General features: G+C 48.6%; 1 protein-coding gene across 1 annotated transcript in view; it reads left to right on the top strand.

Annotated features, from left to right (window-relative positions):
- The window catches only part of PIAS1 (protein inhibitor of activated STAT 1), a 95445-nt gene that overhangs the window by 77376 nt on the left and 5346 nt on the right, over positions 1-12723 (top strand). The window contains exons 9-12 of the mRNA XM_060260115.1: positions 3252-3412; positions 6611-6741; positions 7916-8093; positions 11244-11386. Coding sequence (XP_060116098.1) covers positions 3252-3412; positions 6611-6741; positions 7916-8093; positions 11244-11386 — 613 coding nt within the window. The remainder of the gene's footprint in view (positions 1-3251; positions 3413-6610; positions 6742-7915; positions 8094-11243; positions 11387-12723) is intronic.

Raw genomic sequence — 12723 nt, 5'->3', positions numbered from 1 at the left:
TTGCAGGTTCATCTGCTCTCTCTCTTGTCTCTCTGTGAATATCCTCACCGTATGGATAATACTGATTTGTTAAACATGCCCATCCACAATGAAATATAGATGTGGAAGGTACTCCAAGGGTCATCCAGTCCAACCTCCTGCACAGTGCAGAAAATCATGGCTGCTTCTCCCCAGTGAGCCTTGCTCTATGCTTAGAGCAGGGGTGTCAAACATATGGCCAGGGGCCAAATCAGGCCCCCAGAGGGCTCCTATCAGGCCCCCGAGCAACTGGCTGTCATCTGCTTCCTTCTCCTTCTCTCTTGCTTCCTTCTGCCTCACAGCTTGCTTAATCACACAGGAGCTACAGAGCAAGGCCTCTATTCTCTCAGTTGTCTGAGATTCTTGTCTGGGGGAGGAGCGGGGGGGAATAGCTTACTTTTCCAGGCTCTCTCAGTCACACAGCAGAGCTACTGAGCCAAGCCTCTCTTCCTTCTATTGGCTGAGGCTCCTCCTGCTCTTGCTCCCCTGAGGAAGGAAGGAAAAAGCCAGAGCTTCCTTTGCCCGGTTCCCTGGATCATAAAGGAGAGTTACAAAGAAGGCACCATTAAGACCAACAAGTGCTAATGTTTTAAACATGTTTTATTTTAAGGTTTTAAAAAATATTTGCTTGTGTTTGTCTGTGTCCTCTATAAAGTTTATATCTCTGCTGCCTGACATTACATTTTATGACACGCACGGCCCGGCCAGACAAGGTCTCATTTATGTCAGATCCGGCCCTCATAACAAATGAGTTCGACAACCCTGGCTTAGAGGGGAAAAATCCTCTAGGATACATGGACCAATCTGGCCTGGAAGAAAATTCCTTCCTGACCCCAAAGTGGGCATGTAAAAAAAAAGGGCCGCGAGAGCTGAGCGCTGGCTCATCCCTTCCTGCCAATCCTCTCACCCTTTGCCTAAAATTCATATTGAGTCATACAATCAGTAGCGGTGATTTCCTTGCCTGCTTTTGAATGTTGTATAGGCCTAACTATAAGGGAATGCTCAATGTCCCATCCGTTTGAAACTTCTTCTTTTACATGCACTCGTGGAGAGCTTGTGCTTTCTCTCCCTGTAGCCTTCCTTCCTCCTCTCAGTGCTTGCCATTTGGACAAAGAGCACAAATGACAAGGGGCAAATACTGGCCTGCGCTCTGGAAGAGAGGAGTTCAGAGCAGAGGAAATGGGCCGGGGGGAAGCGGAAGGATGAAAGTCAGCGGCAGGGGTTGTCAAAGTGTTTTCAGTTATTGGCTTATCCTGCTGGTTGGTTCCTTATGGCAGGCAAATGGTTTTTCTGGTTTTTGCATGCAAATGGTGATCTGGACAGTGAGCTGACTGAGGGTCCCAGGTGGAGCTGGGTCACTGCTTTTGGGGGGAAATGGGATGGCTGTTTTCAGTTTGGTGTAGTGGTGAAGTGTGCAGACTCTTATCTGGGAGAACCGGGTTTGATTCCCCACTCCTCCACTTGCAGCTGCTGGAACGGCCTTGGGTCAGCCAGAGCTCTCTTATCTGGGAGAACCGGGTTTGATTCCCCACTCCTCCACTTGCAGCTGCTGCAATGGCCTTGGGTCAGCCAGAGCTCTCTTATCTGGGAGAACCAGGTTTGATTCCCCACTCCTTCACTTGCAGCTGCTGGAATGGCCTTGGGTCAGCCATAGCTCTCTTATCTGGGAGAACCAGGTTTGATTCCCCACTCCTCCACTTGCAGCTGCTGGAATGGGCTTGAGTCAGCCAGAGCTCTCTTATCTGGGAGAACCAGGTTTGATCCCCCACTCCTCCACTTGCAGCTGCTGGAATGGGCTTGGGTCAGCCATAGCTCTCTTATCTGGGAGAACCAGGTTTGATTCCCCACTCCTCCACTTGCAGCTGCTGGAATGGCCTTGAGTCAGCCATAGCTCTCTTATCTGGGAGAACCGGGTTTGATTCCTCACTCCTCCACTTGCACCGGCTGGAATGGCCTTGGGTCAGCCAGAGCTCTCTTATCTGGGAGAACCGGGTTTGATTCCTCACTCCTCCACTTGCACCGGCTGGAATGTCCTTGGGTCAGCCATAGCTCTCTAATCTGGGAGAACCGGGTTTGATTCCCCACTCCTCCACTTGCACCGGCTGGAATGGCCTTGGGTCAGCCATAGCTCTCTTATCTGAGAGAACCAGGTTTGATTCCCCACTCCTCCACTTGCAGCTGCTGGAATGGCCTTGGGTCAGCCACAGCTCTTGCAGAGTTGTCCTTGAAAGGGCAGCTTCTGGGAGAGCTCTCCCAGCCTCATCTACCTCACAGGGTGTTTGTTGTGGGGGAGGAAAGAAGCTGCTCTGAGACTCTTGAGATTCAGAGTGAAGGGAGGGGTATAAATCCAATATCATCATCATCATCATACATAGAGTTGCAGCGTGCCACTGTTGAATGCGCTTTGGGTCTCTGGTATTCTCTAGAGTTGCGTGCTTTATAGAAGAAGAATTGCAGATTTTTACCCCGCCCTCTCTCTGAATCAGAGACTCAGAGTGGCTTACAATCTCCCATATCTTCTCCACCCACAACCGATGCCCTTTGAGGTGGGTGGGGCTGAGAGAGCTCTCACAGCAGCTGCCCTTTCAAGGACAACCTCTGCGAGAGGTATGGCTAACCCAAGGCCATTCCAGCAGCTGCAAGTGAAGGAGTGGGGAATCAAACCCGGTTCTCCCAGATAAGAGAGCTCTAGCTGACCCAAGGCCATTCCAGCAGGTGCAAGTGGAGGAGTGGGGAATCAAACCCGGTTCTCCCCGATAAGAGAGTTCTGGCTGACCCAAGGCTATTCCAGCAGGTGCAAGTGGAGGAGTGGGGAATCAAACCCGGTTCTCCCCGATAAGAGAGTTCTGGCTGACCCAAAGCTATTCCAGCAGGTGCAAGTGGAGGAGTGGGGAATCAAACCCGGTTCTCCCAGATAAGAGAGCTATGGCTGTCCCAAGGCCATTCCAGCAGGTGCAAGTGGAGGAGTGGGGAATCAAACCCGGTTCTCCCAGATAAGAGAGCTATGGCTGTCCCAAGGCCATTCCAGCAGGTGCAAGTGGAGGAGTGGGGAATCAAACCTGGTTCTCCCAGATAAGAGTACGCGCTCTTAACCACTACACCAAAAGAAATGCAGTTTTTTTAACCAGAGAAGTGTTTTTGTGTGTATGTGTGCTTCAAGTACAGCGTTCTGAATTTCTTGTTCAAAAAAAGTAACAATGTTTGTTGACACTGTTTGTTGTTCTTTTTTGCAGCTTGGTAAAATGCGACTGGCGATACCTTGCAGGTGCCTGACCTGTTCCCACCTGCAGTGCTTCGATGCCACTTTGTATATTCAAATGAACGAGAAGAAACCCACCTGGGTCTGCCCTGTGTGTGATAAGAAGGCCCCCTACGAACACCTCATCATTGACGGGTGAGGGGCTTTGGGAGTCGAGGACAAGCCCGGTATAGTGAAGCAGCTGCTGCGGGGGAGCTCCGACTCTCAAAAGCTTCTACCCTGAAGCTCTCGCTGGTCTCTGAGGTGCTTGACTGGACTTCCATCCAGCTGCTCCTCTTGCTAAAGTGTCTGAGCTCCAGTCTCCCTCAGTGGGTGGAGTCTTGTTCTGTTGCTAACAAACGTGAATGGGAGGGACGGTGGCTCAGTGGTAGAGCATCTGCTTGGGAAGCAGAAGGTCCCAGGTTCAATCCCCGGCATCTCCAAAAAGGGTCCAGGCAAATAGGTGTGGAAAACCTCAGCTTGAGACCCCGGAGAGCCGCTGCCAGTCTGAGAAGACAATACTGACTTTGATGGACCAAAGGTATGATTCAGTATAAGGCAGCTTCGTATGTTCATATGTGAAGCTCAGACCTTCAGCTTTTTAGAAAAAATTCCTAGAGGTAGTTTCTACTAAGAGAGTAAAGGAGGTCCAAAGCTTTAAACACAAAAGCTAGTACTTGGGTACCTTTGCTACCCAGCTGTTGTTCCACCCTTGGTCTCATCTGCCTTGAACCATGAGGAAGGACAGGGTCATAAATGTTCTATTTATTTCTGCTAGGACTACAAATAGAAAAATTTCCAAAAGAAGATAGGACTTTAATTTGGTGTTTGCTCTCAGCTGCTAGGACATTGTATGCGCAGTTGTGGAAGCAAGAAAAAATACCCGAGAAATGGGACTGGATTGTGAAAGTTTTATCGTGGAGTGAGATGGACAAGCTAACAAGAACTTTAAGAGACTATGATTTGGATCTGTTTAAAAAGGAGTGGAAGAAATTTAGAGGATACATAGAGCAAGAGTGGAATGTAAAAAGACATTGGACAATTTTTTAATGTGAATGGGAGAAAAGAAAGACATTGATTTTTGATTGGTTAGGGGTGCCTTTTTAATTGAACTTAAGTATATAACTTCAGCGGAAGTCTAGTAATGGAGGGGGGGGTTGAAAATATCATGGGTTAGGGATAGTAAGGACATAAATTAAATATTGTAACCATATGTTATTATTTACAAAATTGTTTAAAACCAATAAATGTTCTATTTATTTGAGAGAGAGAGAGAGAGAGAGAGAAATAGGTATTTATTTATTTATTTATTTATTTATTTATTTATTTATTTATTTATTTATTCAGTCAGTCAGTCAGTCAAATTTATATCCCGCCCTCCCCTAACGGGCTCAGGGCGGCTAACAACAGTTAAATCCAAGATGCACGTCGATGTTTCTGAATATCTATATTTGTCCAGCGGGATTGTCAGTGCTGTGGGACGTTTGCTGCCTCCCCGTAACCATTGAAGGCAAGCTTAAATAGTTCGGTCTTTCAGGCGTGGCGGAACTGTGGCAGGCCCTGCAGGGCCCTGATGTTTTCGGGGAGGGCACTTCACAGAGCGGGGGGCTATTGTTGAAAATGCTCTGGCTCTAGTGGTGGACAATTGAACTTCTTTCAGTCCAGGAATCTGAAGGAGATTTTGGGGCCCTGAACGTAGCACTCTCTGGGGCACATATGGGGAGAAATGATCCTGAAGGTAGACGGGTCCCAGGCCATGTAGGGATTTAAAGGTTATGACCAGCACCTTGAAATGAATCTGGAATGCTACAGGCAACCAATGTAACGTTTCCAGCACAGGTTGGATGTGCTCCCGTACAGGTAGCTCCAATAACAACCTGGCCGTTGCATTTTGCACCAGTTGCAGCGTCCGGAGTTGAGTCAAGGGCAGTCCCATGTAGAGGGCGTTACAGTAGTCTATTCTCGAGGTGACCCTCGCATGGATCACTGTTGCCAAGTCGTTACGCTGCAGGTATGGAACCAACTGCCTTATCCGCCTAAGATGCAGTGGCGTCCCATCAAAGGCTGCCAAAGGGATCTCTCTGCCCAGGCTGCTGTGGCTAAGGCATAGGACCTCTATCTTTGCTGGATTCAATTTCAGTTGACTACCTGAGCCATTTCACTACGGCTTGCAATGCTAGGTCCAGAGTAATAGGGAGAGAGAGCAATCCCCCCCACAATTGTGGGACTCGGAGCAGGTTACACGGTAGGTAAGCAGTTTTTTAAAAGCCCCGTGGCGCAGAGTGGTAAAGCCGCAGTACTGCAGTCAGAGCCCTCTGCTCACTACCAGAGTTCGATCCCAGCGGAAGCTGGTTCAGGTAGCCGGCTCGAGGTTGACTCAGCCTTCCATCCTTCCAAGGTCGGTGAAATGAGTCCCCAGCTTGCAGGGGGGGAAGTGTAGATGACCGGGGAAGGCAATGGCAAACCACCCCGTAAAAAGTCTGCTGTGAAAACGTTGTGAAAGCAACGTCACCCCAGAGTCTAAAACGACTGGTGTTTGCACAGGGACTACCTTTATCTTTTTAAACAGTTTAAAAACAATTAAAATATATACATATAATCCAACCAGTTGGCCAGATGGTGTCTAACTTATCACAGATTCCCAGAGAAAGAGGGGAGGGGAGGAAGCGGAGAGCATTGTATAAATAGAAAGCCTGGTGTTACAATTCCTTTTTGCAGGCCCTGGGCTAAGTTGAACATATGAACATATGAAGCTGCCTTATACTGAATCAGACCCTCGGTCCATCAAAGTCAGTATTGTCTTCTCAGACTGGCAGCGGCTCTCCAGGGTCTCAAGCGGAGGTTTTTCACACCTATTTGCCTGGACCCTTTTAGTTGGAGATGCCGGGGATTGAACCTGGGACCTTCTGCTTCCCAAGCAGATGCTCTACCACTGAGCCACCGTCCCTCCCCAGTATCAGAGCAACGACTCCTCATAACAGAAACTCTCCCCAGAACAAAGAAAAATAAGGTTGTTAAGAAGAAGTGGATCAAGGCAATATCAGAAATGTCAAAGGATTCCCTGCCTTCATCTTGACCTAGATGTATCCCCTCACCCCATCCCTCCAATGCTCTTCTAATGCCATCTTACCAGAATGCAGCCAAACTCATCTTCCTGGATTGCACAGGCTTAGCCGAATTAGGTTTATGGCCTATCAATTCTGTTCAGATGAACAGTGAAAGAAAACCTCACATCTGCATGGTCCAGATCTCATTCAGAAGTGCATTCCACAAAGCTGGAGCTATAAGAGCTGGCTGCTCTTTGCAACGCCTGAAGTCCGGGTCTCTTACCAGCATGCTGCCGTCTTTTCGCAGGTTGTTCATGGAAATCTTGAAGTACTGCACGGATTGTGACGAGATCCAGTTTAAGGAAGACGGTTCGTGGGCTCCTATGAGATCAAAAAAAGAGTCCCAAGAAGTGACTTCCACTTTTAATGGAGTGGAAGGTAAGTGTCAAGTCAGTTTGTGGAACGGCGGCCCCAGGGGTCTTTTTGTAGAAAAAATAACGTGGTGGGGCTCCTTAGCATAACTCATTAGCATATCCCCCCCCCCCCCGGTCAAAAGCAACCCGGGGCAAGAAAGGAGAGCCCCGGATGAACAAGGCCTGCTTGGGCTGGCTAGAGATCCAGCCAGCCCAAGCAGGCCTCACTCGCCTGGGGCTCTCCTTGGCTGCCTTCCCTCCCAGTCAAAAGGCCAGCAAGCCACTCACTGCCCAAAATCACATCAGAAGTGGAGAAAGGGTGGCGTGGGCTTCTCCAGCGGTTAATGAGGACTGCTGGGGGTGTGCCAAAGCCCCTGGGGGCTGGCTGGCTGCCCGCTCTCCTAATCCAGGGATTGTTATGCAGCTGCACCTATTATTCAATGGTTGAGGTAGGTGAGGAGGAAGAAGGGGAACCCTCAGAAAGGTTCAGGAGTTGTGCTCCTGTGAGCTTCTGCTGAATCTGAGACCTGGGCTGCCCTTACTAGTTTGGTGTAGTGGTTAAGTGCGCGGACTCTTATCTGGGAGAGCCAGGTTTGATTCCCCCCTCCTCCACTTGCAGCTGCTGGAATGGCCTTGGGTCAGCCAGAGGTCTCTTATCTGGGAGAACCGGGTTTGATTCCCCACTCCTCCACTTGCAGCTGCTGGAATGGCCTTGGGTCAGCCAGAGCTCTCTTATCTGGGAGAACCGGGTTTGATTCCTCACTCCTCCACTTGCAGCTGCTGGAATGGCCTTGGGTCAGCCAGAGCTCTCTTATCTGGGAGAACCGGATTTGATTCCCCCCTCCTCCACTTGCACCTGCTGGAACGGCCTTGGGTCAGCCATAGTTCTGGCAGAGGTTGTCCTTGAGAGGGCAGCTTCTGTGAGAGCCCTCTCAGCCCCACCCACCTTACAGGGTTTCTGTTGTGGGGGAGGAAGGGAAAGGCGATTGTGAGCCGCTCTGAGTCTCTGATTCAGAGAGAATGGCGGGGTATAAATTTGCAGTCGTCGTCGTCTTCTTACCTTGTAATCTTTCTTCCCCCCACCCTTTTGTTTTGACTGGTACATTTGCTTCTTTGGTAATTGCAGCGCTCTTTACGTTCAGTTTCTTAACGGGTGCCACACTTCAGGTTAGGAATGCCTCACTCTGACTCCTTTCTAGGCTGTTTAGGTTCTTCCGTGGACCATCAAGTGTCCTCGCATCAGCAGTCGAGCAAAAATAAGAAGGTGGAAGTGATTGACTTAACCATTGACAGCTCATCAGACGAAGAGGAGGAGGAGCCATCTGTCAAGAGGAGCTGTCCTTCTCTGTCCCCCGCATCGCCCATCAACAATAAGAGGTAAGGAAGTATTGGCATCATAGCTGCCATGTGTGTGACGTGTTTCTGAAGTCGGCTGCCGCACTCTTGACAATTCATGGGTTGCTAAATGCGGCCTTGGGAAGTCAAAACCCATAGACCTGTGAGAAATGAAGAAGATGACATTGGATTTATATCCCGCCCTCCACTCAGTGTCTCAGAGCGGCTCACAATCGCCTTTATCTCCCTCCCCCACAACAGACACCCTGTGAGGTGGGTGGGGCTGGAGAGGGCTCTCACAGCAGCTGCCCTTTCAAGGACAACCTCTGCTAGAGTTATGGCTGACCCAAGGCCATTCCAGCAGCTATAAGCGGAGGAGTGGAGAATCAAACCTGGTTCTCCCAGATAAGAGTCCGCACACTTCACCACTGCACCATACTGGAAGAAGAAGACTGAAGATTTATACCCCATCCTTCTCTCTGAATCAGAGACTCAAAGCAGCTTATACAATCTCATATATCTTCTCCCCCCACAACAGACACCTTGTGAGGTGGGTGGGGCTGAGAGGGCTCTCACAGCAGCTGCCCTTTCAAGGACAACTCCTGTGAGAACCATGACTGACTCAAGGCCATTCCAGCAGGTGCAAGTGGAGGAGTCGGGAATCAAACCTGGTTCTCCCAGGTTTGCACACTTAACCACTACACCAAACTGGCTCTCCAGTTGGAGCTCTTACAGCAAAGATTAATACTTAGTAAACCCTCTTTTGGTAAGAACTGAAGACAGTTAAGAACATAAGAGAAGCCATGTTGGATCAGGCCAATAGCCCATCCAGTCCAACACTGTCACACAGTGGCCAAAAAAATTATATATATATATATATATATATATATATACACACACACACACACACACACACACACACACACACACTGTGGCTAATAGCCACTGATGGACCTCTGCTCCATATTTTTATCTAAACCCCTCTTGAAGCTGGCTATGCTTGTAGCATCAACCACCTCCTGTGGCAGTGAATTCCACATGTTAATCACCCTTTGGGTGAAGAAGTACCTCCTTTTATCCGTTCTATTGCTCAGCAATTTCATCGAATGCCCACGAGTTCTTGTATTGTGAGAAAGGGAGAAAAGTACTTCTTTCTCTACCTTCTCCATCCCATGCATAATCTTGTAAACCTCTATCATGTCACCCCACAGTCGATGTTTCTCCAAGCTAAAGATCCCCAAGCATTTTAACCTTTCTTCATAGGGAAAGTGTTCCAACCCTTTAATCATTCTAGTCGCCCTTTTCTGCACTTTTTCCAATGCTATAATATCCTTTTTGAGGTGCAGTGACCAGAATTGCACACAGTATTCCAAATGAGACCGCACCATCGATTTATACAGGGGCATTATGATACTGGCTGATTTGTTTTCAATTCCCTTCCTAATAATTCCCAGTATGGCGTTGGCCTTTTTTATTGCAATCGCACACTGTTACGTTCAGCGAGTGTAGTTTTTTGATGTACAGATATCGAGGTGGGATGACACACCCAAAACTGCCAGCAGTGTTCCCTCTAAGTTGAGTTTAGTGTGAGCTAGCTCACAGTTTTTTTCGCCTCCAGCTCACACCTTTTTGTCTTAGCTCAGGAAGGATGACCCCAGAGCACACTAATTTATGCAGTTGCTCACAGCTTTAATGGCAGTAGCTCACAAAGTAGAGCTAAGACAAGAGCGAAGACTTTGCTCACAAGACTCTGCAGCTTAGAGGGAACATTGCCTGCCAGTAAGACAGTAAGTTCACCAAAGGGTAGTTGATTTTTCTCTTTCTCCATTACATAATAATTGTGTTCTTACTTTGCATATAATATGGAATTGAAATTCCCTGCTTCAAAGCCCCTTTTTAGATTATTTTGACCTCAAGGCGAGGGTGCTCGAGGGAGTGTTGCCGTCTCTGCCTTTGGGTCAAGCTTCCTGTTTGTGGAGAACCAGGCTGTTGTCCTTGTTTGAACCCACAGCCTTTAGAAATGCTCTCTGGTCTCCTCATCAGACAGTGACTGCAGAGAAGGGCGCAAAAAAGAGGGAGCCTGAGATGGGCCACACACCTGGTTGTCTTTGGCAAATAAACAACTGCCTCCTAATGAAATCCATCCCCACTTCCAGGGGATGGAACCATTTGGTACAGCTGAAGAATTTGGGCATAAAACATGGTGTGTGTGTGTGTGTTGGGAGGGGTTACACTCTCCCTTTCAGATTCTGGTCTGAGGCTGGAAGAGAATTTTTTCTGTACCTTTTAATCTACCAGCTGAGCGGCTGGTTGCAAAGGGGAATTGATCCTTCCTGAGTTTTTGAGTGCGGCAGAAATGCGGGGAGTTGAATTAGGGGGAGCAGGAGATGTGGTTCGCAGGCTGTGGTGGAAAGGGATTTAGTTGCAATGCTTGTATCAAAATTGAGCTACTTGCCGCTACACTCAGTGCCAAAGAGGCATCGTTTTGGAAAAGACTTTGATAGCAGATCAGATCTTCTTCGCGGTCTGTGTGCTTCACACTCATGGGATGAAGCGCCAGCGCCAATCCCCAATCGGTAATTCCAAAGTCCAGGATTTTTTGCTGCCCAAACCTGGTAGGCATTCCTTCCTTCCATCTTCCCTCCCTCTCTACTTCTCTTCCTTCCTTCCTTCCTTCCTTCCTTCCTTCCTTCCTTCCTTCCTTCCTTCCTTCCTTCCTTCCTTCCTTCCTTCCTTCCTTCCTTCCTTCCTTCCTTCCTTCCTTCCTTCCTTCCTTCCTTCCTTCCTTCCTTCCCAGTGCGCATGCCTACCCGGTGGGCACGAATATCCTGCCAGTTCCTTCTTTACCACCGCGTCAGATAGACTTGTTTTCGTCACTCCTGCCAGTAGATATTACCTTTTTTACTTCTCCGGGTTCTCTTCTTTGTTTTTTCTCCTTATTCCTGACCAATACTCCCTCTAAGCTGCGGAGTCTTGTGAGCAAAAATTCTACTTTGTGAGCTACTGCATAAATTAGCTTGTTCTGGGGCCATTTTTCTTGAGCTAGAACAAAAATATGTGAGCTGGAGGCTAAAAAACTGTGAGCTAGCTCACACTAACTCAGCTTAGGGGGGAACACTGGACCTGCCCCTCCCCAGACGCTGTTGGGTTTTAAAACGCAGACTTTTAAAATATTGTTTTTCTTCCTCATAGCCTGTTGAGTCTCCCACATCAGGCATCTCCTGTTTCAAGAACTCCCAGCCTTCCAGCGGTGGACACCAGCTACATCAACACCTCGCTCATCCAAGAGTACAGGCACCCGTTCCATATGACGCCCATGCCTTACGACCTTCAAGGTGGGCTCCTGGTTTTCACTTGTCAAGCTTAGCGCCACAGACAGAGCTGCTTGGTCTTGTGGCCGGATTCAGCCGGAAAGAGGCCTCGCTTCTCTCTCTAAGTGCGGCTGGCGAATGCAAGCCTGAAATCTTCCGGGTTTGAAATGTGTTTTCCGCAGGAGTAACCCCTTCCAGTGGGAATCCAGCAGGCAGTTAGCTTTAAGAACATAAGAACATAAGAGAAGCCATGTTAGATCAGGCCAATGGCCCATCCAGTCCAACACTCTGTGTCACACAGTGGCAAAAATTTTTATATATATATACACACACACACACACACTGTGGCTAATAGCCACTGATGGACCTCTGCTCCATATTTTTATCTAAACCCCTCTTGAAGGTGGCCATGCTTGTGGCCGCCACCACCTCCTGTGGCAGTGAATTCCACATGTTAATCACCCTTTGGGTGAAGAAGTACCTCCTTTTATCCGTTTTAACCTGTCTGCTCAGCAATTTCATCGAATGCCCACGAGTTCTTGTATTGTGAGAAAGGGAGAAAAGTACTTCTTTCTCTACTTTCTCCATCCCATGCATTATCTTGTCAACCTCTATCATGTCACCCCGCAGTCGACATTTCTCCATGCTAAAGAGCCCCAAGCGTTTCAATCTTTCTTCATAGGGAAAGTGCTCCAGCCCTTTAATCATTCTAGTTGCCCTTTTCTGGACTTTCTGCAATGCTATAATATCCTTTTTGAGGTACGGCGACCAGAACTGCACACAGCTTTGGGAATCTCCCCCCCCCCCCCGCCCCCCATGGCCAGGTGTGAGTTTGTGTGTCTGTTTCAGAGGGTAGCAAAAGTTCCGGATTCAAGTCCTGGAGCGCCTTAGAGACCCACAAGAGTTTTGGGGTAGGAGCTTTCGAGAGTCAAAGTTCCACTTATCAGAGACGTGACGAGCTCCAAACTCTCCAAATCTTCTGGCCGCTGAGGTGCTGCCTGGCTCTGAGCTCAGTGTTTGAGTCTGAAAGAACAAGCAGTTATGGAGGATTTTGGCATTTTGATCAGGGGAAAACAACATGGTGCATTTGTGTGGGTTATTGGGGGGGGCAGGGGGCAGGGCAGGCGTGGGTGCTTAACTTTTTGTCCATGAACAGTTTCTTTGCCCAGAATTGCAGATATGGAGCAAAAGGTGTGTCCCTAGGGTAGCAGCCAAAATGGAGGGCACACAGGTGTGTTGTCGCTGCCTGGGGATGTGAACATTTGTCTCTCTGAGCCTCTGCTTTGGTGTTACTCCCCCCCTCCTCCCAGCAGCAGTATGAAAACCAGGGACAAACAGGGAGTGTGATTTGGATTTATATC

This window comes from Heteronotia binoei, chromosome 19 (genome assembly GCF_032191835.1).
Source record: "Heteronotia binoei isolate CCM8104 ecotype False Entrance Well chromosome 19, APGP_CSIRO_Hbin_v1, whole genome shotgun sequence".
NCBI classification, from domain to species: domain Eukaryota; kingdom Metazoa; phylum Chordata; class Lepidosauria; order Squamata; family Gekkonidae; genus Heteronotia; species Heteronotia binoei.
This window is presented reverse-complemented; position numbering and strand designations above follow the sequence as displayed.